The sequence below is a fragment of the Asterias amurensis genome, chromosome 22 (genome assembly GCF_032118995.1).
Source record: "Asterias amurensis chromosome 22, ASM3211899v1".
Lineage (NCBI taxonomy): Eukaryota > Metazoa > Echinodermata > Asteroidea > Forcipulatida > Asteriidae > Asterias > Asterias amurensis.
This window is the reverse complement of record NC_092669.1, coordinates 83,184-110,793: the sequence shown is the minus strand read 5'-3', so window position 1 is coordinate 110,793 and position 27,610 is coordinate 83,184. Positions and strand designations below refer to the sequence as shown.

Sequence of the window (27,610 nt, the reverse complement as noted above, 5' to 3'; positions counted from 1 at the left end):
ATGGTATACCGCAAACCACAAAAATGACTATTTTCTTATACATTTTGGCTGCTTCTATATTACCTTGTTCTGGGTCTATTTTGTCCCTGTCTTCTGTTCTCATCTTGACCAGTAGGTCTTGACCCCTGTCTCGGCTGAGCACTCCTTGGTCTCTCCTCATACTCAGAATTCTCAACTGGAGCTGAGGTATTGACTACTATTTCTTTCTCTGCCACAATCTGTCGATCTTGATCACTTTCAGAGAGTGAGTTATATCCATCGTGTCTGTCTTCACCTGGTTGTCTGGCATTACGGGCATTACCCTTATTGTAATTATCATTCTGGTCACGTCGATGTTGGTTGATGACTTCTTTCTGTTGATCATCACTATCAGACTTTGACCTAGGGTCATCGTCATAGTAACGATCCTTAAGATGTTGTTTTCCTTCTTCTAAAGATGAGTATCCGTCTATATCCTCATCAGGGGGATAATCGTAGATAGCCGGGGGATTAGAATCTCCATCTCGTCCTTTTTTCATCTCCTCTGGCCATCCTCCTTGTCCTTGGTTGAAACGTTCTCTTGCCTCCCAGTAACCCTCTGGAGCGTTGTTATAATCCTCCTCATTGTTAGGATGTTTCCTCTCAAGCTCATCAGGTTCCCTTGGTAACTGACCATTAGGATCAAACCCATTGGCTTGTTGTTGTGGTGTTCTGTCGTCGTTATAATCATCAGGTATAGTGTCGTTCAAGTCCTTTGGGCTTCGGAATAACCAGTCGTCCTCATCTCGTTTTGAATTGTTGAGTGAGCGAGATTGATAATCTTTAAAGCCTGCATCATCCTCATCATATTGAGGCCTTTCATGTTGCCTGTAATTTATCAAAAAATAGCAATAACCATAATTGAAGCCTCTGCTACCAGGAATATAGTAAACCCTAAAGTCTTCTCATTTCTCATTTATAGCCCTTCAATGATAACAAAGAAGAAAGCTGTTGCGTGTTTACGCACATTATGTTATAACAATTGAATTAGATGTTGCAAACTGCTTAGCAATCAAGAAGACATAAATGCAAACAAAAAAAGTTAATGCCTGACAATTTAACTCTAGCAGAGTCTTTCTTGAAGACTAATGACAAATTATGGTGACAAACAAGAAAGCATAAGGTAACCAGAACTAGAGGATTTAAAGAGTCGTTGTTACTCACCCATCAAGCTGCAACTTGGCAGCAAGATTTAAAGCTCTCATCCACTGATTCATATCACTCTGATTCTCAGCAGCTAGGTAGTAGGTTCTCATATTATCATGCTCACACTGGGGAAAAAAATAATTGAATCAGTTAAATTCTCAGCAGCTAGGGAGTATGTTCTCATATCATGCTCACACTGAGGAGAAAAGTAATCAGTTAAATTCTAAGCAGCTAGGGAGTACGATCTCATGCTCACACTAGGGGAAAAAAATCAGTTAAATTCTCAGCATCTAGGGAGTATGTTCTCATGCTTGACTGGGGAATATAAATATTTTAATTCTCAACAGCTAGGGAGTATGTTCTCATATTATCATGCTCACACTAGGGAAATAAATAACCTTTTTAGTTCTTATAAGCTAGGGATTATGTTCTCATTATACTTACACTGGAGAAAAAAGTAATAATTTTAATTATTCAGAGAAAATTTAAGCCAGGAAAATAATTAAAAATTAAAATTTCAATAAATTATTTGTAAACAAAAATCCATCATGATTTAGTTGAATCACTTTGGGATAATTGTTAGTAAAGATTTTACATGCAACATGGTAGGTACCAACATTATACCAAAATAAAGGCGTGGCATTTGGAATTTGGCGAAAACAATTTCACAACAAAACTACACCACTGCTTGTGCCTCAATTTAGATAATTTGTGGTTTTTTAAATAAAAATCCCCTCCCCTTAATGTTTAATTAAACACATGACTTTGGATAATTATATCAATGAGTTATTCATAAACAGTGCAGGCTGAAACTATACATGTACTTGCATAAAAACATTTGATATTTTATGTGGATTAGTTTTGTCCGCAGACTTTCATTCTTTAACCAAATTGTTAGAAGAAGAAGACAGACACAAATAAATCAGGGAAAGATGAACAAAAACTCTTACCTTAAAAGCAAATTTCCTGGTAATTTTATCCTGAGGTCCGACCGGACCAACGACGTAGCTAGGAATCAAAATGGAACCCGTTTCACTCTTGGACTTGTCCGACCCTGGATGAAATACATCAGAAAATAGATTTTATGACTGTGTGGGTTTTACGACTGATGAATAACCAATGAGATAAGTCACATGCAGCATTATTGTTTTACATGGCACTTTAAAGTGAAGGTACTTGTTTGGTAATCACTCTTTAATTAATGGCAATACACATTTTTTGTAGGAAGCCTACAGCAGCTTTCGAAAGAATAAAGCACTTTGAGAAACATTTCACTTTGGAGTCATGGGGTTATGTAAAAAATATATCAGTTTTGATGCCCACAAAGTCGAATGTGAGAAGCGTTACTGAAGGAAGTAATGAATAATATCATGCCTGCAGATTGTACAATACTGTATGTGAATAAATTATTAAGTACAAAGTTTGTTTGTTTAGATTTATTTATCTCTTGATTTGATGGTGCATTGACTTCAGGTGAGGTAATGATAGTTCATCTCAGGCACGCGTCTGTTAGTGATCTAAACATATACTTGACATTTTAATCAGTATGAACTTAACAGCTGAGTCAAGGCTGGAATACTTTAGAGTCTGGAGTCTAGACAATTAATGTCGCCATCTAGTCATGATGTTCAACTACCATTTTATTTAAACATAACTCCAGAAATACTTCATCTTCTGAACTGATTTTGAGGCAATGTACAGGCAAGTTTCAGACAATAAGCCAAAATACTAAAAATGAAAAACAAGTTTGTTTGCTTTGATTTGTTTATCTCTTGATCTGATGGTATGTTGACATCATGTGATGTGATGAGAGTTATTGTGTGTATTAATCAAAACGAAAACTCATCCTTAAAACTACATGGTAATAATATTACTGAACGCAGGCCTCAAACTTCGTTCTTCAAGAGGCACAGCAACTTTCCTCTGGTAAAGGGGCACTTCTATTTGGAAAATGTAAGCTTGTACTGAAACCTTGCAGAGGGCACCACCGGCACCACGACAATTCATGTGTGTCCCGTTGGTTATTTCGAGGGCTGTGTATGATTGGATTTGTTGACAGTCTGGAACAAGAGGAAGGGAAAGGTGTGATGCTAATTATGATTAAGACGTTTACCTTTGTAGAAGAAAAGACCAAAGTCAGCAAGAACACACCATCTTTTCCTCCACACCTTTAAGGCACCACTATCTTGTTTATACAACCATCCTTCCATTGTTATAGCAGCATCACGACGTCGTTTCAAGGAGGGAGTGGATCCTTTAGAAACAACTTTCTTTCTAAAGCTAGGACGTTCTGATGAGGAGGGTGTTGTTGGAGTGTTAGGTGAGGAAGGAGAGGTTGGGTAGGAAGAACGATCATCATAGGAGGAGTTCCCAGTAGGTTCAGACATCACTAGGGGAGCTAGTTGACTGCGTTGGTAAGGGGGAGTATTCGGAGCCCTGGATGGGAAATATAAAAAAATCTAATAAAAATATCCACAAAAAACACTATAAAAAAAAACAGAGCTGTTTTGTACTGTGAGCTTGATGTATATTAAAAATAACTAGTTTGGCGTTGAACAAAGACAACATTTACTAGAGCAGAATTTGAACCAATGATCTCCCGATTAATATGCTGGCGTTCTACTGTCTACATGTACCAACTGAGTTAGCCCAATAATACTGGCAGTCTCGCTAGTTTGTCTATATCTTTGTTCTGGGTGCCATAATAAATGAAATAAATAATAATAATCAAGCAACACACTTTTAAAAACAAACTCTTAAGAAAACTTTATGATAAATTGATGGAACTAACATACCTCTCAATGAGTGTAAAATCTTCTTCAGCTTCAGCATAGTGAGTGATGGGATGATGGAATGAGGTATCCCCAGTATGATGACTGTCAAATAAACAAAAATATGTATTCAGATAAATCCTGACAACAGGTTGGCACTAAACTCAAGCTTTGGTGTTTCTGTGGGTTCGAGTCCTGGTCATGACACTTTCAAGTGTCCTCAAGAAAGACACTTTAACCATTACATGTAATGCAGCATCCTTGTGATGGAACGTCATAGCCATTGGCCCATTGTGCTGTGCAATGCACACAAAAACTCAGTGCACTTATCGTAAAGAGAAGGGGTTTGCCCCGGTGTTACTGGTCTGATTGGCTGCTTTGCACCCACAGCACCTTAGAAACCATAACAGGGCAAATTGGTCGCGTAGCTCAAAAACACCTTGCAGAACAATACTGAATGTTGAAACACCTTGCAGAACAATACTGAATGTTGAAACACATTGAGCGTCACTGATGAGTGATTTAGAAGCTACTTTTTGCCTTTTACCAACTTTTTTAAAATTATTGTAACTTATCCCCACACCAACTTAAATGCATCATTCAAACTGATTGTGTACAAGTTTTAAAGTTTACCCTTTAAAGGTTTTTATTTTATTTCCAATGTAACATGATATTTGATGATGAAGGAAATTGAAATCAAACTCCTAAATCTAAGAATGATTCATGCTGTTGCGGTAACTTAAGAAATTAATGTCACAATAATGTTACAAGGTTCATTGGTTACTATGGAGTGGAGAATTCTCTAATGTGTTGTAAAATGCACATGGGCTGAAGGAAACTGGAATGTTAGACAGTTTAAAATAGAAAAATTACTTTGCAATAACTCATGATTCTTGAAATTATGATCGCTCTGAATTGAAGATCAATTCATTGGAGAATTTGTCAAACCACTAGTTCTTTTTAGAATCAACACAAGAGATTTACTAACCAGACCTCACCTAAACTTGATACATGATATCCTTTAATAAATTGCCTATGACCACATAAGACATAAAGTCTCATAAGAGGTCAGGAAGGTAAAGGTGAGTCATTTGTTGTGGGCCAGAATTTCCAGATATCGGATTTGTAACAATGTGAACCGGTCCCTTCCACTAAACATTATCCTTATAGTATCCCTATATTAGGATTCATCTGGGAAAAAATTGGAAAGAAGCTGATTTCAACTGATAATGGTAGGTATGGGTGTCAGTTACCACCAAAAAAAAGTAAGGACCAATTGGGGTTGGGGAACTCGTTTCCCCGGGGGGTAATTAAAACCTGGGGGTTAATTACCCCCAAATTTACCCAAAGTATGTTGTGTTTGGTATCAAATGAAAGGAAATTTAATTTTAAACCAAGTATGTGATGTTCATTTTGTTGTTTTATCATCCTGTGAAAAGTTACACTTGATTTAAGATTAGGTGCTTGCTAACACAGGATCAACAAGGTCATTACACACATTCTAATGTAAAAACCTTAAAACTATTATTTTACATTACTTTGTATCTATCAAAGTGTACCACACTGTTTGAGGGTTCAAATTAACTTGGTTCAAGACATTTTAAGTGGATACTACTGGTACTGACAAGCCAAACGTTACAGAAAGCTCATTAAGACCCTAAACACATTAAAGGGCCACCACGGCTTGAATAGCAAAGTTCCTATACATTGCTCATTTTTCAGTGTCTGTAATATCGGCTCCATTGGAGCAATGTCCACAGCACACTCCACATGCAGCCTCTTTCAAGGGGCCCAACTATGGAGGTTTTGAGATACTGCCATACCCTAACTTGGAGGTGAACACGAAGGGAGTGTTGTGCTGTGTAGCATTTGGTGCTGGTGGTAGGCGATCAGGATCTATTTTTCCCTTGGCTGCTTGCTTTTGGAACCTTTAATAGTATGTTGTGTTTGGTTTCAAATAAATATAAATTTAACTTGAAACTTAACAAGTGTTGTTAAACCTGCAAGTTAACTATCATCCTTATTCTTCACACCATGCAAAGCTTCAAAAAAACGTTTACTTGGGATCTTGTAACAACTCTTCCAGAACGTTGGAGCCGTGATTTGGGTAAGAATGGGTCCCTTGTTACCAACACTGGAACCAACAGGGGCGATGGCAACCTGTTGGTAGCTGAAATTCTATCTCAACAAAGCCATCATAAGGAAGAGTTGAATTATTTGCTGCCGTTATCATCAGAGTACTGTTCTCTAGCAAATCAGTCACTGGTTGAACATGTTCTGGTTATAAGCCATGATGTAGACACTTTTAGGGAAACCTGGTCACCAGTATCCCACAAAGCCTAGGACTTAGGTTGGTCTTCTTCCTAGATTACACCGGATGGTGCACTTCGGGCCAACTAAGTTGGTCAGTTTCGAACCTTGTGGTAGTTGCTGAGCTGACATTGCCATGAGGGCAGCACTCTCTGAGACATCACATATAGATGTTTTGGTTAATTGGGTTGGTTTTGAGGACATTGGACTTCTTGAGATTGATTGGGTGTCAGGACGGCTACTCATCCCCTCCGTTCGCCACGTTGCCGTCTCCTGCCTGCTGGGGTGGTTGTCGCTGTTTGCAGCCTCTCCTGAAGTGCTTAGAGCTACCACAGGTGAAGCAGTGGTCATATTCATGTCATTTACTGGCTTGTCGTTACAGCCCCATTCATGAGAGGGCAGTGTTTTTGGAGCATTTGGGCCTCTCTGCTGTTTTGGTTAAGGTGGAAGCTTTGAGAGCAGCCAAGCAAGCTTGAGTTTGTTTGAGCTGCTTCATCAGGTTGGTCTTGATGGCACTCACCTCCTGCACTCTCACAACTTGCGTGTTCTTCTTCTGCTCGGCTAAACCAACAACATGTATCTCTCTACCCTCAGCAATTTTGAGATGCTGGAACAAGGTTTCATTGTGACCCGATTCACCATACTGGCTGATAATGCGAAACTCCTTCTTCAGTAAACCGCCCATTTGATTTACCGGTATGGTGGCCCTTGAGCTGCTAGTGTGTCTGTTGGGGCATCTTGGGTCGCTGTTGTGGCACGAGCTTGCTTCTGACACTGTACAAAAAAAACCGTAAAATTTACGGTTCTTTACCTGGCGCCCTATGCTGCCAGGTAAAGCACCGTAAATTTTACTGTGGAGGTTTTGTAAACTACCCCTTCAAGGCACAATTTACAAAACTTCCACGTAAAGTTTACGGTGATTGAACAGGCACCCTAGCTTCTTTTTTTACAGTGAAGGGATTTTTGACTGACGTCCCTGGTGTCACATGCTTTTGAGAAAGCTATCAAGATCTTCAAATCTTTCTGACTTTTATCTTCAGACGCCTCTATCCTATCGATGTTGAGATGTCGGGTTACGAGGGGAGTGCTTTCTTGGGTAGGGGTTGTCTGGTCCACTCCAACTGTCGGCATACCTGTTGTGGTTCTTCCTTCACGGAACCGATCTGGCCAGCAACAACTCTGAAGATCCTCAAAATGATTTATTTTCTTAGAAAAGCCATGCAAAAAATGTCTTCATCCACTTTAAACTCTCTCTCCAGCTTCTCTAACTGCCTCCGGATGTTAACTACCGCATACTACCATGGAGGTACCTTCATGATACTAGTGGGACGTTCTTCGAAGATAGCTATGTAACAATGCATTGACATGCACTGACCACATTACGTCCTGACAAGGTTGCCAAAAGCAAGCTGCCAAGGAAAAAATAGATCCTGATCGTTTACCACCAACACCAAATGCAACAGCACAACACTCCCTTCGTGAACACATCCAAGTTGTGATGTTGAAGTATCTCAAAACCTCTCTTTGAGCCCCTTTGAAGAGGCTGGAAGTTTGATACCAACAATAAATTGGGACTCAAGACGCTTGTCGGAGTATCACCCCAGAAATCTTTTAACAACAATTTGCTGCAACTGCAAGGAAGGGGAGATGCAGTACCAAACCATGAAATGTACCAGCATAAAAGCTGGCATGTCATGTGTGTTTGCATGTAGGGTGTGCTGCGGACATTTTGATGTTACAGACACTGAATAACTGAGCGATGTAGAGGAAACTGCCATTCAAGCCGTTTGGACCAAAATGTGTGTAAAAAGGGTCTTTAATGAGCTTTCTGTCATATTTGGCTTGTCAGTACCGGTAGTATCCACTTAAAATGTCTTGAACCAAGTTAATTTGAACCCTCAAACAGTGTGGTACACTTTGATCAACACAAAGTAATGTAAAATAATAGTTTTAAGGTTTTAACATTAGAATGTGTTTTAATGACCTTGTTGATCCTGTGTTAGCAAGCACCTCATCTTAAATCAAGTGTAACTTTTCACAGGATGATAAAATGACAAAATGAACATCACATACTGGGTTTAAAATTAAATTTCCTTTCATTTGATACCAAACACAACATACTTTGGGTAAATTTTGGGTAATTAACCCCCGGGTTTTAATTACCCCCCGGGGAAACGATTTCCCCAACCCTAATTGGTCCTTACTTTTTTTTGGTGGTAACTGACACCCATACCTACCATTATCAGTTGAAATCAGCTTCTTTCCAATTTTTTCCCAGATTTGCTGCAATTATTGCTAATTTTGGGTTACTATTATCTAAAGAAAGTAATTTAAAGGGAAAGTACATTATACCTTGAATTTTTGAAATCATTTGATTGTTTTTAAAATCTGATGTTTATTTCAATAACAATAAAAATAGCCAGAGAAAGGTGGTCATTTGAGACATTGCCAACAATCCGGAGGAACTTTGTTCAGCCAGGTAGAAATGCTCCTCAGATTCATATTTACGGAGATAAAACCTGATATCTTTTTACATTACATTACTTCATAGTGAAATGATTTTCAAAATGCTTTATACAATCAAAACCTGTTGAGTTTCCCACCAAGTAAACTTGTATTGCCAATAACTTTAGGAGTGATTACAAAAAATATACATTCCCTTTTTAAGACTCACATACATACATTCCAGTATTTCATCTAAGAGATTCCTACTCGTTACAATTTTACTCTTCAGAGGAAGAAATGTTCTCGGAGCATTGGAAAAATATGCTTTATATAAAAAATTTAAAATTGTAACAAGCTACCACAGAATGTGACATCAACTGCGCGTTCTTGCTTTACAAAACACACGTCATTGAGACTCTGTTTGCAATCTGTCAACCCTATCATATGTCTTCTTTTGCATCTTTCCACCACGTAGTTGATACCTTTGAAAGGTCCCCAGACAAACACGGCTGCAACTTTATAGTGCATTTTCAATGAACAAAGGCTAATGACTAGAAATTCAATCTTTGCATACTACTTGTACTGTGTGTTATCGGTTTTTTAGATTGCGAGAGATTAAAGCTGGTACTGTGTAAGTCTACTGCTATGGCCAGCGAGCATTTTTCCTTGTTAAAGGCCTAGCAGAGCAAAATGCTGCACAAATCAGTTGCTACTCAAAAATCACCATTTGCTACTCAATATTATTAGCATTCAGTGTGCACAAAATAAGTTGTCTTTATTTTGTTGAGCCAGCACTACGCAAAATTGCTGGATGAAATTGTTCTTTACAGGGGTAATATGTAAAAGGGTACAGTTCAAGACTTATGCATAAATTATGTGAGTGCATACTACATGTATGGCCAGCGATGCACACACTGTAATTATTTCCTCAGCTATTCTTGTAGGGATGGGTTAAATTGAAGTAATTGAATGAAGCAAGTTGCACTCAACATTGTCAATTTACAATACGTAATCATAACACAGGTATTCCAATCTGTTAAAGATTTGTGTATGTGCACACGTATGTAGCATAGAGATGGTCCTTTCTCTCAGCTTAGTTGTCAACTTCAGCTGAACTCTAGTACTGATAATTTATTCATCATTTAAAAGTATTTGCAATGTATACAATGACAAGCTTACATATTGTGGACAAAGACAAAGTTTGTAACCTGAACCTTTTAGCAAGGACTGAACCATAATACTAGTTTTGTATTCCAATGTCAACAAACTTATGTACATAAAAACTCAGCAAACATTTTGCTCAAGTGCATGTTTACTTATTAGAAGGATTCATACATAAAATTATGTATTTACTTGTACGAACAATGAATGCAATGCAGTTGAATCTAATAACAAAGACCATACTAGCATGCTTTTACCAATTCAGCAATGTGTGTAAAACCTTGTAGTGTTTTCCCATGAGTCACGTAAGACCAGGTGTAAGTTAACTAAAAGGAATCTTATGAAACTTCCAGGATTTAAAGTTATTAAACCACAGTAGACAATTTTCAAAGACTAAGATCTAGAAAGGCTTTTATAAAGAAGTAGTTTCATGATTTGAACATTCAAAGAACTAACCTCTGCTGACTTGCAGAACCAAGACACACTCAAGACGATCCAAACTGCACTCTTATTATCCTAGAGTCATCCTAGAATCATCTTAGAGTCCTAACCATGATATGGTTGTTGTGAGCATCCACAACCTGAGCTCGGATGTTTATACGATGGATATATACGGTACAAACAGAACAGTGTTCAAGTATTTGCTATCCAACACTCATGCCCTCTTTCTTGACGATCTATTATTTTACTATAGAAATATCCTGGCATGCATGGTAGGGTGTCCATGCATTGAATGCCGGCTGGTAGTTTATGGTATGTCATGTTTTTATTAAAGGGTCATTGTGGGAATTCAACCCAGATGACAACTATCTGCACACACAATGTAGGTCTAGGTCAAGGTAAACTTGGGACTTTTGGGTATGGGGGTGACATTTATTGATGTGCCCTCCATGAACAGTCCTCCAAGGAAAACAACAAATATGAGATGAATATATTGTCTTCAATGCTTAGCCTTTCTCAACACCTGGACTATCTGGGATCAGTTTCATAGAAACAATCAGCACAAACAACTTGCTAAGCACAAACAAATCTTGCTCAGTAAAAATAGGATACTAGATACATTTACTACTGCTGTGACTGGTATCCTCTTTATAATATTTTCTTGCTTAGCTAAGAAATTTGCTCAGTATAATTTATGCTTCTAAAGCAGCATCATGAAATTGGGCCTGCATGTTCTACAAACTCTTTGGCCTTTAGCTAACTTAATATCTGGTTTTAATCTAGGAGCACTATTCCAAATGCAAATCAGTCATACCAAAAGGATTGAAAAACAATTTTAAGTCCTTTAATAAATGTCATTATTCACTAATATATTGCTGCTTAGTGCCATGATCTACACTGTAGATGGCATGTTGATATAAACCTTGTTATCATTATTCACAGTTGATAAAATACTACTGTAACAACCCATGCAGTTGCAACAGTTACAACATACCTGTATAAAACATCAAATAACTGCACTTAATATGACCTCATTAAAGCAAAAATAAACATCATAAATCAATCAGAATCGTCTTGGAATGACAGAGAGATGGACAATTTCCAGTTGCAGTCAACAAGCTGGATTGGTTTGCAAACTTACATTTCTTCACATGCTGTATTTTCACTTGGATGTTAATGACTGATTGTATGCAAGTTTCTGTTCCTCATAATACCATTATTCAGGAAGCAAACCTTCTGCTATGCACAGCTTACTACTGCTTACAGAACTCTTATGTTTGTATACCTGCGCAAAGATCTTAGATTTGCTCAGAACAGGTGTTTTCAAGAGTTACTAGTCTAGCAACAAATTGTGTTGTGCAACTTTTATGATTTGCTTCGTGGAAGAAAAAATCAATTTAAATTAACAAGACCCTGGGGATTTTTTTTCTTCTTCTCACAAAAACACAAAAGAAAAACAGAGAAATATTCATAATATAACTATGGGGATTGTAAGTCTTTGAATATTGTTTTTTGAAACCAAATAGAAACCATAGCAATCTCAAATTGCTTTTAAAACAGAGTTAATAGCAAGGTTGGTAAACGACATTCTTCGGAAGTCCAAGTTTTTGTGAATTTTTTCTACAAATCAACAATTAAAAGATAACAAATCGAGGCACAAAGGAATAACGGGAGTGGCTTGTCAGATAAACAGTTCTTTTATTCTAAAGGAATCACTGGTTACCAGTGAAACTCAAGTGCTTAGTCAGCATGAAAGAATGACTGGCTACCAGTGAGACTAATTAAAGATCATAATCTGTGTTTTGTTAGAATGCAAACATTCCAAACTATTGACAAAGCTTTTCATAACTTAGAATGTGGCTGAGATTTATTAATGTCTGTGGTTTGATACATACTGAAAGTATTAAAGTTATTGTGTGGGTGGAAACCTTCATGTATAGCCTAAGGCAGACCATTCTACCTCCATGAGGCAGACAGGCTCCAGTTAAAGGACTGAGTCATTTTAGATTGGATTGAAAGTAGGTGGGCAACTGGCTACCTAGGCCCTACATTTTATTACCCCATTATTTTCTCCATGGATACGATAAACCATAGAGCAATGACAAACTAAAATAGCCTTTTAGTCGTTTTACCAATTGCACTTGTTTTTGTAACTATTTGACTACAGCACATAGAATTAAAAAGTGGCATTTGACTATTTGAAATGCTGGATTATTATTATGTAGGGCCTACATTATACTCGTACATTACATGTTATGTCATTCAAATAAATCCACTTTAGATTATATGCTTACAATCCGCAACTTCATACTTTAAGAGATTTGGCTTGATCATGTGATCTTTAATGGAAACAGTGATTGGCCACTGTGAATGACAGTTGGTCAATGTTATATTGTGCAAAGTACATCGAGCTGAGCCAGAAATTCACAAGGAGTTAAGAACACCTGCTAAGAGGCTCAATCTTGAGTTTCAAAATGTCAGCAGGTAATGTTGGTCATGTGGTTCAAAGTCTTATCATAATGAGGAGCAGAACAGTAAGTCATATGGGAAGATCTTCTACTAGATCTATGGTCATACAGACTGCTTGTAAAAGCGTCTTCAAGATAAACATGTTCAAGCAGTTAATGGTATCAGGGGAATACAAGAATCTGCTTCAGGACATTTCACATTGACATTGAGTGGACTGCTCAGCAACTAGACACTTGGACAATACTGGGCATCACTGGGTATGGTTTCATTCTCTCAAGACATGATGTGACCATGAGACTTTCAGTTCTGTTTGCTTCGTTTTGTTAGGGCAATTAGGGCACCAAGGCATTTTCTCCCTAAGGGCACCTCGTCTGAGCATTCCAAGGGCACCAATGCAATGACCAGGGAGCGTTGAGGCAATCGCCTTCATTGGCTCCATGAAGTAATGTATCAGGTCTTGACTTTCTCAATAAATCCCTTGACCAGGGGGCGTTGAGGCACTCGCCTTCATTGCCTCCGTGACCAATCTCAGAAGCCAATCTAGTGATGGTGTTCTTATCTTTTTAATTTGACAGGAGAGATGAAAGAGAGTTTAATGCCGCTTTGGGTCAGATAGTTGGTATTCAGTTCATCGGGAGGCCTTGGGTCTTTATTCTTAATATCAACTGGATGAAGGGTTATTACATTTCATTTCTGATGCAACCATACAAAATTAACCAATACAGGAAAAACTGACTAACTTGCAGTCAATCTGCTTATCTTACTGGTATAATTTGAGAGGTTACATGGTGACCATCTTGTGGGAGCAGTGTCAGAAGACAACAGTCACAATGTCTGTTTTAGTCAGGATTTGGGAAAAGGGTGTCCAAAATTGCAGGAAATTTTAAAAACCGGGATGTCTAAACTATTCTTTTGCTATTTACATACGGTAAATGACAGATAAAACAGACAGGGTGTGTGGAAAAGACACACAGACACCCCTCTTGCTAACATCATGGTTCAAAACAACATCAATCATCATTCGTGAATGAACTTTTGTTAAAATTTAGATTGCAGTCTATTTTCATACGATATGCACTCACAAACAAACAAATGAATGAACTTGATGTATCCAGGTAATAACAGCAAAATGGTATCAACCTGTTATCAAAAAGGGCACTCTAAGTTGAAACTCAAGCGTAACTCGTTAAAAGTGCAGTGTTCATTGATCCCATTAGTCTACCTATTGTGTCAGGTCATATTGGTTGCTAAGGAATGTCAATCATGTGTCAAGTTTTCAAACAATATTGGATAAAGAATCTTTAAGATTAATTATTTTGTTGGAATAAATAATGCAGTACTTAAGTCTAGCCATGCTTTAGGTCACTCTATAAAGATCTGAGGTAGTGAATGGTATTATTGTGAATACCAGCACGTTTATGATCAATATTCAAGTTAATTTCTGTCTCGTAAAGGTTGGAGTCGAGTTGCTTTTTTTTTTTTTTTTTACCGATCTTGGGAAAATCTTGAGTATACAAGGCTTATACATTGCTCCCCAGTGTAAGGGTAAAACTTAATAATACTCTTTCTGATGCAAGCTTTACATCTATTTTAAAAAAGGTTTGCGTTATATGGAGATTTTAAGGGCATTTCAGCCTGAATGTAATGGTGCAAACACAACACCTTTGACCCGCACTTTGTATATAGGGCACGTTTAAAAAAAAAACACATAGTTGCCTAGATTTGATTTATAGAAAACACACTCAGAAGGACATGTCGCAAACAGTATTCCCCTTCAATGGCTTCGCAAACCGCGGGGCATAAAAACAAACTTTAAAATTACTGTGTCCAGGGTCCAGAAAACCCACTTGAAACAAACTTGGATCAGTTGTCATGACAAATCTGTCACTATACAAAATGCCAAACCCAGGAGAAGCAAGTACTTGATCTTTTAGAATTGACTTAAGTTGACTTTAATGAATGTGATCTAATAGATCCAGCATGCATGAAAGCGCGTCTCGTTTTACTTGTTCCACACTTACATGAAAAAACACGTTTTAAGTCAGTACAAAATTCAAGTGTTGCCTGGTAACTTGCATCGACACCGGTAACCAAGCACCTTAGAGGTCAGCGGAGGAATAATAGTCTGTATAAAGATCAACATGACAACGTGTGACTTGGATGTGTTCGTGTGTGTCAGTGGATGGATTGAGAGGTCTTGGGTATTACTAAATAAACACAAGATAGGAAATGATAATGGTAACTCTAGGGGATAGGATCTAAACAACCTCGTAAATACCATACATAAGCCTGAAGGGCTCTCAGTCCAGACATTGTTTAATGTCTGGAGTATGCAGGGAAAATATTGAGTTAAAAAACCCAGTATCGTTAAGAGAATTGAATTTCATTCTTGAAAGGGCAGCAATTTTCCTCTGAGGGGCATTTCAAGAGGAACATTTAAATTTGTATTGGAACCTTGCAAAGGGCATCACAGAAAAAGCACCCACGGTAAACAATTTGGGTGTCGTGGGTTACATTAGAGGCCTGCAGGAATAACTTCAAAAACAAGGATTTTAGTCTCGCTCTGAGAGCCCTGAAAGCTTCTCACCGCACATTTAAACTTCTCTTTTAAATTCCTCATTAATGTACACTGTACATGCATGACATGTATGTAAAAAGATAATTACATACTTCTTTGAACAGTGTAAGTCAATAATCAACATCTAGACAGACCATTATCGTAAGGTGCTGATTTATTTAAGATGGTAGAGAACAATACTTTGTCGTCAATGATCTTCTCTCATTCAATTCAAGGACTGGCAATCTACTCAATGCGCTTCAATTTATTTAGTTAAGAATCCATATTTTATTTGGATAGCAGACCATATGTCTGGTCTTGTTGGTTGAGTGAGCCATAGAGAAAGTGTTGAGGTACGATTGTTAGGCGAGGTTTGTATCGTCCAATTAGTATTGAACATTCAGAAATAAGAGCTCAATAAACCAGCTGTTTGAAATCCCGCTTAGGTTAATGTCAACAAATTAGCTTCAATCGTAGTAGTTTCTTACTAGAATAACGAGGAGACTTGAAAGATGCTATAAACAACACATTTTCTAAAACAACAATCTGATGATCTATGGATTGTATCAAATTGCATCAAGCATCTCAGACAGTCTTAAAATAAAGAAAACTGAAAGACCAAACCATTGAGGCATTAACACTCAGCTAGACATCCCAAGGTATATTACATGTGTAGGTGGTAGGCTCTACCTAAACGCAGCTTTAAATTTTGATATTTTGTATAATAATACAACAAACCTCTGTAGCTAATGCAGTATGAATGATATTACATGACCACTGTACAAATAATGTAAATTTGTATGCGTAATAAAAACAACAAAGCTTGAATGCCCTTGGGAATATAATAGCCATGTACTTCAACCAAGCCATGGCTATCGGGCAGCGGCAATATTTTACTCTTTTCTACAATGACAAGATTTCTATGGATTTCAATTTCTCATCAGGTGATTCAAGTCCATTTTTACTTCTTGTTTCTACGAGCCAAGAGTACTTCATAAACAATAGTGAGATATATTTCATGACATTACAATTTTTTTTTACTTTAAATATCACCACTGTACAAAATTTCAAATCCTACACAGTAGGCCTAGAATGCTGTTTCTAGAGTGTTCATGCAGGATTTGGAACAAAATCAAAATCTTGTTAAAACAGCATTTCCTCTGAACAGTAGTCCACACTAGGCTAAATGCCAGTTGAAACACAAATATCATTCAAAACACTCTCCCAGTGGGCCAGCTGGTTAGCTCAGTGTTGAAAAGCATACCTAGTTCATTTGAATTGACTGCCTCATTTATGATTTAACTGGATAGTAAGTAAGATTTGAAGGTTTGCATGGTGTAAGTATTATGAAGAATTTAAATAATTGTGCAAGCTGACAACCAAGAAACAAACTCTTCCTCTCTCGTCAAGAAGCGTCGATTCTGAGAAGGCCAGAGACTCGTTCTCAGTTTTGATTCTCATCAGACCAAAACTTCTTTACTTTCACACCTATCTTATTTGCTTTATGTTTTAATTACAAAAGGTGAGATTTGTAGTAACACCATGTGAAAATCTCTGTTGGTTCTTCAAAGAATCGGTGGATGGTTTAAACTCAACATTTCGATCAGTATGCTTTGATCCAGCTTCAGGAGAAAGAGATTTTCAAGTGGTGCTACTGCAACCCTCACCTAATTACTTCCACCAGGCCAAGTTGCAATATATCCTATTCATTAGACTATCCTTCCAATAAATCAATAAATCACAAATAACAATGGACAACCTCCATGACTATAATAACCCACTCCCTAAGACCAACTCATATCATACTCATTGCTGAATGTGTTTGGATAAAACCGTCCATATTCATGATTCAACTGGAATGAAATGCACTACTTCCAATAACTCAATAAACTCAATAAACCACTACATGTAGTCTTAGCATGACTATGACATACTCATTTCTTAACAGTTTGTCAGATTGAGTTGCATGTCCCCTCCTGCTAGCAAACATAACAATAGGGTATTACAATGGAATCAAACCAACTAGTAATACATGGCATACAATAACAATAGTGTTGTGGTGTGATTGAGTAGGTATGGGAATCCATACAGACCAGAGTTACTACATGTACATATGTAGTGCCGAGAGGCGTTAGGTTCAGGGACAAACCACTCTATACATTCCTACAGTCTCCTGAGTCAAGTTATGACAAGGTACATGTAGATTTATAACTGGAGTAGGAACTTAGTAACTTTTCAAACGGCGATTGGGCGTGTTTCTATGTAGAATTACACCAAATTGTTGAATGAAAACTACTTTCCTGGGTTTCGTGTAACAATGATTTATCAACACTTTCCTTCACTAACTTGAAGCACTACATGTAGGTCATTCTGGCCTTGCTCTATAATAGTTGTATGAACGGTCACGTACGTACGTACGTACACGTTCAGTATATTGCTCCTTTAAGTGTCACGCTGTATTCTGTAATGCTGCTATTAACCCAGGCCCCCGGCTGTAGGCCCGTACACTACAGAAAGGCTTCAGAGTTAATCTTCCCAACACAGAAGTTAGCCAAGATTCATAATCCTGATTGTTAATGGACAATACATTGAATCAAAGCCAGTAAAGTGTAAGTAATAATTTGTCCGCACTGCTACGTGTATGTAGAGCAAGGACCCTCTTGAAATCAATAACAGTCAATGTAGAAACTAGAGAGATTTGGATTACATGTAAGTTGAATTGGATAAATCTGCTGTATAACAATCCTTGAATATGTTAATCTAAACTAATCAGGTTTAAAAAGGGATCAGATCAACCATTATTTACATGATGGAGCAGAGAAACGGAAGGAAAGAAATACATCATTACTCCAGCTTGAACATCTCCTAGAATAAAACTTGTGTCAAGACTAGCATGGTTATTACTCAAGCCTGGAATTATGTGAAGGCTGTGTCCTCTTTGAACACCTCGTAGAACCATGGTGGAACGGAGACTTGTGTCAAGACTAGCATGGTTATTACTCAAGCCTGGAATTATGTGAAGGCTGTGTCCTCTTTGAACATCTCGTAGAACCATGGTGGAACGGAGACTTGTGTCAAGACTAGCATGGTTATTACTCAAGCCTGGATTTATGTGAAGGCTGTGTCCTCTTTGAACATCTTCTAGAACCATGGTGGAATGGAGACTTGTGTCAAGACTAGCATGGTTATTACTCAAGCCTGGAATTATGTGAAGGCTGTGTCCTCTTTGAACATCTCGTAGAACCATTGTGGAACAGAGACTTGTGTCAAGACTAGCATGGTTATTACTCAAGACTGTAGTTACACAGAGGCCATGTCCTCTGTTGCCCCTGCTCTTGGCCTTGTTGCCCCCTTCAAAAGTTTCCTATAGACTTTCAGACTTTCCGATGGTAGTGTTCTTTGCAAAATGAAAATTTCCTTGCCCTCTCAAAAAAATTAAGTACCAGGCCTGATCACTCTTAAACCAAGCCTGAATCACCAGCTACATGTATGATTACGGCTACTTGCAGCATATATGCGTTGAAGTATACAGTTGTAAACTCTTAAATCCAGCAACACTGTCCTTGTGTCAAGGCCCTTGCTGTCTTAGAGTTGAAAACACTATGATCGTACCTTGTTTGTATTACAAATGTGGGGGTAGTATGTAAATGTACAAGGGCAAACCACTTAGTATGCTTGATTAATTTTATTCACTTGTTTTCTTTAACTTGCTGAGACTATTTTTTCTGATACCAGGAAACAGTAAACACCAATCCGGGACAGAAAATCAACCAATTCAGTTATTTCATTGTGTTAACATCAAACAACAACATGCAATCCTGTTTTCTCTTGTTTGTGCTTCTCAGATTATTAATAGATTTAAGGAATTGAGATACTCAGTCTCCTCAAGAGATGTTTTAACACTTCTGATATCATTTCCAACTTTAAGGCAACATACAAACATATAAAATAGGTTTCAAGGACAGATAGTCAGACTCTCTGATCACAATACCAGGAAGATTCAATCAATAAATAATACAATAAACAATCAATAATTAATAAAATTACTATTGTTTACGATAACCATACTGTATATTATTATTCATCACATTTCAATTGGGTGTAGCTCAGAAAATCTGTACACTGATTGGACTACTGGGAAATACTCTCATTACTTCCTAAAAGAACCTGATGATTGTGTTGTTACACATTCTACCATGATGCATCCTGTTAAAGCTGTGTCACACAAGAGAATTTATATGCAACTTGTTTACAACAATCGATGAGGATAATCCATTCACAATCACAATTGAACATAATTTTGTTTTGGAACGCAAAACAAGTATAACTCCGGTAGCATGTACTGCAGTAGGTTGCCTTCAAGTTGCCTGTAAAAGTTGCCTTGTGTGTCCATAGAGCAAGGTCTATGGTGTGACAAGGTCCTAACATGGAGAATGACACATTGATTGACTATGCCTGTACTGTGTAGGTGTATTATGAAAACAATGCAACACAATATTGTTAGTCTGAGTAGGATTTGGCCTCAGGGTTACATCATGTAGGTGATAACTATCAAAACATTCATCACAATTTATCAATAACCTCTCAGCAAGTTATCTTAAATCTAATTGCCAACAGTTGCCTATTTTTTTAAACAATGCAAATAAATCTGTAAAATCCTCAAAAACACAGACAAAGTTTTGTTCCAACTGATGATCGTTTTTTAAACATTCACAATCCACTTTAAAAAATAACTTGGAACAATAAGAAACAAAGAGTGACTTACTTCATGTAGTAGGTTGCTCCTTCCCTCGTTATTCCCTCCTGCCATCCTGGAGGCAGATCTGAAAACAACAAAAATATACAAAGTTGTTCCTTTAAATCTCTCACAGTTTTGAAGACAGGAAATCTCACAGTACGCAGTGTGCAGCAAGTTCTTACTTTAAGTTGGACTGAAACTACACCCCCACATATATTCCGCTTGGAGCCACCTGATTCTGTGGAGTCTAACTGGTAGACGTTATTGTGACTGCTGGAAACAGTTTGGAGTGATGTCCTGATGCTTTGAGGTCAAGGGTTACTTGTAGATGAGAGCTTGGGTCAAATGATTAAAGGGACTTTGCCTTATCATTTATTTAAACAATGATAAACTGAGTTAGTTTGGACAATAGAGCAATGTTTGGAAAGCGCAACATGTATTTTCTTTCTTCTTTAATTGAGCACCTATCAGAGAAGAAACTTTGTTTACTTAGGAACCACTTAATCGCAATTCTTGAACATGAATCTTTTACAAAGGAGCAAATAAGTTGCAAAAATTACAAAATTGTCAATTATTTGCAGTAAATAAGAAAGTAGAAAAATTCCCCTTCTTGTCTAGAATGAAAGACAACTTGAAAAGATGATTATTTGTTTTGTCTGACTAATGACATCTTTAATGCATTTGACCCCCATGGCATTATGTGACTTGCGATCTTCTACTACAGTCTTCTTGATAATTCTAGAGCTCTATGGTTTGTTGCTTCAAACAAATCCCATGACCTTAAGAGTCTCTTAGAGACCATGTACGCTTAACATTATGGGAAACAGGTGTACGTGTTGAAAAGCCCTAGGGTGCACTGCAAGATGGGACACACTTATTTTCAGATCGCAGTTTGTTATTTGTTTTTCAAATCTGCTTCGACAGCTCACCAAGCATTCAGTACACGTTTCTCTTACATGTAATGCAAGTTACAAAATAGAGACTAAGTGAACTATGAATACTTGAATTTTAAAATGGAAAAGACTGCACTGTTCATTGCATCATTGAAAAAATAAAACAAAACAACACATTTAAGATAGTGGTGGACTGAGGAGATTTCTCTGTATGCTTTATTGTATTATTCATAAATACCTCAGACAGTTTCGCTATTCCTATTGGTGGAGAGTGCGTCACGTGGGGGTGATTAAACGGTTGATAATGACCAGCTGGAGCTGTTTATAAACGGTTGTTTTCTGATACATTTACATGCCTACTACGACAGGGTCGTGGCCATGCAATATCGCACAGCCACGACCCTGCCGGTTTTAAACAGCAGTTTAAGAACTTGTTTCTACCCTTATAGTCCCTTAATAGTAAACCTCAACAAATTATACTGCCACCATGCAAAGTTTCAAATCCTATACAATGATATTATTACAATGTTTGGGTTTTCTACATATTAGATTTGCCTTGTACTTTTTGTATTGTTTGATTGAAAAAAATAAACAATAAAAATAACCTTTTACACCTTTCTAAAATAAAATAATGATAACATTCCTCGATGCCCTGCCTGATCTGTGTGTCCCGAACCCAATGAGAGGGGGTTTATATTTGTAACTAAATTAAATTAAATAGCAAAATGTTTTGGTTTTCAAATTACACTGACCATGTACAATCATGATAAATCTACTGAAGTTCTTATCAAAGCCTATTCAGCATCTACAGATGAGGGAACAGTGTGGTACTGCTTCCAACAGTGGACACCAATGTATACATTATGCTTTAATTTTGCGTTTTCTATTAGTATTATTTTTACTAATTGTTATTTGTTTGGAAAAGTTTCCGTATGGCGCCACCACTTTTTCATTCGATATGAAATAATATAGTACCTAATTTACCTCAATGAGATATCCCTTTTTGTAAAAAAGAGTGAAAAAGTGGTGGCGCCATGCGGAAAGTTATCCATTTGTTTATACCTGGATGCATTTTTGATTGGTGCGAGTAAGTAAAATAATAAGGGAAAAAAAAGTGTTTGCCTATCAGTTGGTATTGATGGATCCCTTGCCCAACTTCTTCATGGCGGCGGTGGGCAGTTCAATGGTTTTTTTAGGGAGCGAATCCCAGTCACTTAAGTTTCATGAATTAGAGTATAACGCGTCCTGACATAGAGTTCATATCTGTCACCGCAGGGTCATCTGAATAATGGTGCCCAGGTTATTTGTTTAGTAATACAACAACAGTATGTATGGTCGCTTCTTTTGTTAAACAAACTATCTGGCAGACCTATCTATTTTGTTTACACACTGACTGAGTGACACAGTCAACCAACTGACCAACCCGTCCCCAGAATCGTTTCTAAATCATTTGTAAATACGGAAATCTTTCAGCAAGTTCAGGCATTTACTTTCATAGATTGAATGTTATCTTTATCCTAGATTTGTACATCAGCATACCAACATTTCACAATCACTCTTTGATATAAATGGAAATAAATGATAACTTCCGAGACGGAAGTTGTTAGAAATCACTTGTTGAAAAGTAAATTGGCTTACCATCTCTATCGCTATGTCCTGTGGCCATTGCTTTACCCGTCAATGGGTGTAGCCAAGTTGTGGTCCGTGTCTCTTCACTGCAAAACACACAAAATAAAAACCGTTAAATATCCCTTTTTCTTTACAGACAAGTGGTGAGATTTGGTATCCATAACGTTGAAGGGTTTATCTGTGCACTTACTTAATAAAGAAGATTCTGCCATCAGATTTGACCCCAAATGACCACTGAGGGGGAAGGGGATCTCGACGAAGTCTTTCGGCCATGTTGTGTACATTCGCGTACACCCTTCGTTTGAATGTAAAACGTACGCGCTATATGGCGTACCCAGTATGCGCTTTATTGAGTTTACCTTCACACATTAGAGCCCAATTTATATTTGTTCATTGTTAGGTCAATGGAGTATTGGGCGCGGGAGGATCTCATCAAATTGTACATGAATGAGGAATAATAACAAGCCCAATTGGGCGTTCAGATAATGGGTTGGTTGTGTGGGTTCAAAGTACAGTATTTTGGGACACTATGAGGTTAATTTAATTACAGAGGAAATGTTTGACTAGTGATCGGATTATTGTAGAAAAGAATGAGTCAATAAGTTGAACTTCATGAAAAGATCACACGAAAACTATAGTATTATTAATTTACTGTTATTTCTCCATGAGTTCACACACGCGTAAACTTCCCATACTACAGCAGGCAGGGCCTAGGCCTATTATTTTATTATGGAACATTTGCATAAAATGGGAATTAAATTATCAAGTCAAGTTGGAACATGGGGGTTGGAATAAATTTATCATTAAAAAAAAAACTTGTAGCATAACCTAATTTTAGTGTAACATTCATAGAGAAGTTTCAGATGTTGTATGGCTTGATTTTCGACAAAAGGAAAAAGTATTTTGATCATTTTTTATAACTTGTTCACTGAAGGAATGGTTAAAGATTACATTGAGATCATCACAATATTTCGCATGACATGGACAATCATGTTATAATGCAACACGTTTGTCATCAATAGTAGTCCACCAACCCCCCCCCCCCCCGCCGCCTTCAGAATAATAAGTGATCACCGATATGTTAAAATGTCGCCCTCTCGTGACAGTGTTTAGCTAACCAACTGCCTGGGCCCATATTTCGTAGAGCTGCTCAGCAGAACTGCTGAGCAAAAATAAACAGCATACCAACCATACACAGCATACCAATTATACATTCGTACACGTGACATGTATATTTTTTTTAGCTGGTAATTTTTTTTCTGGCAACTTTTTTTGTTGTGTTTAGGTACTTTTTTTGCAGATCTATGAAATTTAGCCCTGCACATGGCATCATCCAATTCCAAGAAGCTATTATTATCGTGTTCATGAGTAGTAAATTTCCAATTACAGAAAAAGGGGAAAATAAGTAGAATGCAATTGAATAATTGAGGCCCTGAACTAAGAGTGGGTAATGAAGAGCAGGTAGATAACAAAATGTTATATCCTAGATTGGCAGCAAAAATAACACCAATTTAGTAGTTGACCATGTCTTCTTAATCAGAACAGAAATTTCACAGAAAACGATAGTACTTTGTAATAATTATTTTATTCACAAAATTCTTAAAATCACCACTTTGTAACAATATTTTTTCAAATTTCGAATAGAGTTTATTAATAATGTGATTTACTTTTAATTGTGCAAAACATCCATGGACGAAACAATTCTTACAGTAAGGCCTGCTTTCTCAAAGCAAATTAAACACAAGGTTGAAGAAAAAAACACATCCAGTAATTTTGAATAAGAAAATTGTATGCAAATGAAAATAAGTTTAATTATGACAAAACAATCCATGAACGTATATTGACGGAAACAATTCTTAAAGTAAGACCAGCTTTCTTAAAGCAAAATAAACACAACAATACTATTAGTTTGAAAGAAAACACATCCAGTATTTTTGAAATAGAAAATTGTTATGTGCATAATACAAGAATAGAGTATTAATAATGTGAATCAGGTCAAACCCGTCCGCGAATATTGTGTTGGTTGAAACAGTAAGAGTAGCTTTCTTAAAGCAAATTAAATACAACAATTATTTAACAAAACTCACATCAAGTAATTTTGAAATAGAAAATTATATACAAAATGAAAATAACCTTTAGTGAAAGTTTTGTAAAAGTACCCGTTTGTTCATTAATTTGTTCCATGCTTAGTTAAACCAATACTAAACGCAAGTTTAATTGATGACAGTGTCTTTGTTTAGTTGGAATGTTATCTCATTGAAGATGTGTTACTATGGTAACTACCAAACGATGTTGTAGCCGCTGACGTCATAGTAGGATAACAATAACCTGCTGGGTAAGTGAGTCCTAGGGTAGTTGGAGGAAACCCAGATAGGGGCGTGGTTACTGAAGAGGTGGGAGGACCATACTGGACCGGAGAGAATGGGTACCCAGGTAATGGAAGATGGTAAGAGGGTGGGCTGAGTCGGACTGCATCATAGGTGGGTGAAAGGTCACGAGGAGGTAGGACACTGAGCTGAGGAGGAGACGGTCGGTCAATGTGAACTGATAATGGACTTGTAGAGACTCTGCTTGGTGTACTACTGGGTGTCGGTTGGGCTGAAACTGGGTAACTCATTGGTGCTACAGCTGGATATAATGAGGAACTCGCTGGGTACATACTGGGTGCACCTGGGTGTGGGTAGGATGGTAGTGTGGTTACAGTCATTGGTACAAACCCAAGAGGAGCAACAGGATAAGATGGTGTACTGTATGGATGATATATAGAGTAGCCATGTGCCATAATGTCACTAGCACGAACTCGACGACGAGCGCGTCTTCGATGGAAATCACCACGGGAGAAATCATCAACATTTGCGGGGTGAATCGCCCAGAAGTTCCCTCTGCCGTCACCGCTGCGTCCGTACTTGATGAAACACTCGTTCAGAGAGAGGTTATGTCTGATGCTGTTTCTCCAGCTGCGGTCGTTGTTTCGGTAGTAGGGAAAGTTCTCTTGGATGAATTGGTAGATATCACAAAGAAGAAGACGTTTCTCTTTGGATGCAAGGATTGCCATGGCAATCAAAGCGATGTAGGAATGAGCAGGCTTGCTGTCCTTATCTGAAAAAAATAAACATAAGAAGACAACAGTTGTTATGGGATTTGTAGACAAGTAAATAAGAAAATCAAATACGAGCACACCTGTAAGTCTTTTAGAGAGAAAACAGAACCTGAAAATAAATCGTTCTTGTTTAGATTCGTTTCTAGGCATTCTAAAGGCCGTCGAGTTATCAATTCCTTTGTAGCATTTGACAATATTTTTTGTTGTTACAATAATTTGTGTGCCCCAATCAACATTTTAATCTTATAATGATTTTTTATTTAATTTCAAAACTTTGTACTACGTTTTGAGATAAGAAGAATAACCATTAACCAAACGCACGGACCCTTCGAATGAAATTCATATGGCAGGATAAATGTCCAACCTAGGGAAATATTGCCATTTTTAAAAGGTGTTTTCGTTTCAGGGAAAAAGCACGACGAATTTGCTAGTTTCTTGTTCACTTTTTTGTAACAAAAGACCAATAAAAAAGTACAAGAAAAGGTGGCGGTGGGATATTACTTATTATTAAGTAATATGAGAATGAATACTTTCAAAACATTTACCTGATTTTGCTTTCTGTTTCTCTTCAGACTTGACGGATGAAGTTGGTTCTGGTTCAGGTGAACTACTAACATTGCTGAGTCCATCAGGGCTAGATGGACTTCCACCCGTTGAATTCAAGCCATCTCTCCCATCCATCAATCCAGGAACTCGGTGATGAGCTAAATCACCGTGAAAACTAGGAAACTTAGCATCACTACTGAGAGTAGGGTACGGGTGATATGGCTGGAATCGCTGGGGGTGATAAGCCGTAGTGGCCGGTCGATGGGGAGCCTTCTCGGTAATTTTCTCGATGGTGAAGAGCGTCATATTTGCTGATGTTGTCGTTTAGACCTTCAAGATGTTAATGATGTCTTAAGTGGATGGGGGAGTAGTTAAGAAGTTGTGGCTACACGGTAGAGTGTATCGAAACAACAGTCTATTATGGGCGATTTCTGAGAATGCCAGTTGATTCAGATTTTGTTGGTGTCCAACCCAAATCATTATTCTTTGCGTTGGATGAATGAATGTCTATTGATGGGTATAGACGAGGGTCAAGTAAGCTAAATAAAGCCATTGTTGGATGACAATAGGAAGATGGGGCGCTGTCAACAGGTCATTAGGAGATGGTCTTGCGGTTGATTGTGAGCTGTCAATCAAGGTTGTTAATGATCATGTCAGTTGTGTCACAATAATTCTATCAGCTCTGGGCGAAAAATGTCCGTAACCTGCCTCCACTTTTCAACTCATTTTTACCAAAAGGAATTTCTCGTTATTTTGAGTAAGTTAGATACTATTTTATTTCATAACGAATGGAAATAATGGTTGGATAAAACGGAAGTATTTACAGCTCAGACTTGTATTTGCAAAAAATGTCAAAGTTTAACTGGGGAGCAAAATATACCTTATTGCATGTACCGATTTAAAAAAATATTTACTCATTCGAATATGAATCCATTTACATTTGTTGTGCTGTATCATTTCATAATACGTCAGATTGTAGTTTGAAAAACGGGCTTGCACGCATTTGAGATTACCCAATTTAATCTTGGATTAAAAAATATATATAACTATTAAACAAATATTATGAGAAAATAAAATTAGCTGTTTCAAACTGCTTACCAACCTATGGTTTAAATGCAAAAAATATGACTTGACTTTTAAATTCGACCCTTGCAGAGTCTTCCTCGATTTTTGTTGCCGTATTCTGGTTGCTAGACGATTTGCCAAAATGACAGTTTGCCTAATTATTAATCGACAGGAAACAGACAGATTAAAACCTTCTCAATTCCTAAACAACAACTCCTCCCTCTTCCTACCTCATTATCTTGTCTTGTTTCTTTAAGATGTTCTAATCGATGTTTCGTGCAATGTCATGGGTGGTTGTATCTTTGTTTAGTATCTTAGCAT

The 27,610-nt window shown here is 37.5% G+C and overlaps 2 protein-coding genes across 9 annotated transcripts in view; both read right to left on the bottom strand.

Moving 5' to 3' along the window:
* LOC139953559 (uncharacterized) overlaps positions 1 to 22,864 on the bottom strand; it is a 48,262-nt gene extending 25,398 nt beyond the window's left edge. For all 8 annotated transcript variants that reach the window (XM_071952992.1, XM_071952993.1, XM_071952994.1 and 5 more), the window contains exons 1-8: positions 22,769 to 22,864; positions 22,588 to 22,664; positions 20,084 to 20,141; positions 3,960 to 4,040; positions 3,278 to 3,600; positions 2,115 to 2,218; positions 1,183 to 1,289; positions 64 to 846 (exon numbers count right to left, since the gene is read on the bottom strand). In XM_071952992.1, the coding sequence (XP_071809093.1) occupies positions 64 to 846; positions 1,183 to 1,289; positions 2,115 to 2,218; positions 3,278 to 3,600; positions 3,960 to 4,040; positions 20,084 to 20,141; positions 22,588 to 22,664; positions 22,769 to 22,851 (1,616 nt within the window). In that variant the 5' untranslated portion in view covers positions 22,852 to 22,864. The remainder of the gene's footprint in view (positions 1 to 63; positions 847 to 1,182; positions 1,290 to 2,114; positions 2,219 to 3,277; positions 3,601 to 3,959; positions 4,041 to 20,083; positions 20,142 to 22,587; positions 22,665 to 22,768) is intronic.
* Positions 22,865 to 24,144: 1,280 nt separating this feature from the next.
* LOC139953813 (uncharacterized) lies at positions 24,145 to 26,566 on the bottom strand. Its single transcript, XM_071953380.1, has 2 exons — positions 26,224 to 26,566; positions 24,145 to 25,677 (listed from the first exon to the last, which is right to left on the bottom strand). The coding sequence occupies exons 1-2, from the start codon at positions 26,528 to 26,530 to the stop codon at positions 24,827 to 24,829; spliced, it is 1,158 nt and encodes a 385-aa protein (XP_071809481.1). The 5' UTR covers positions 26,531 to 26,566; the 3' UTR covers positions 24,145 to 24,826.
* Between the last annotated feature and the right edge of the window lie 1,044 nt (positions 26,567 to 27,610).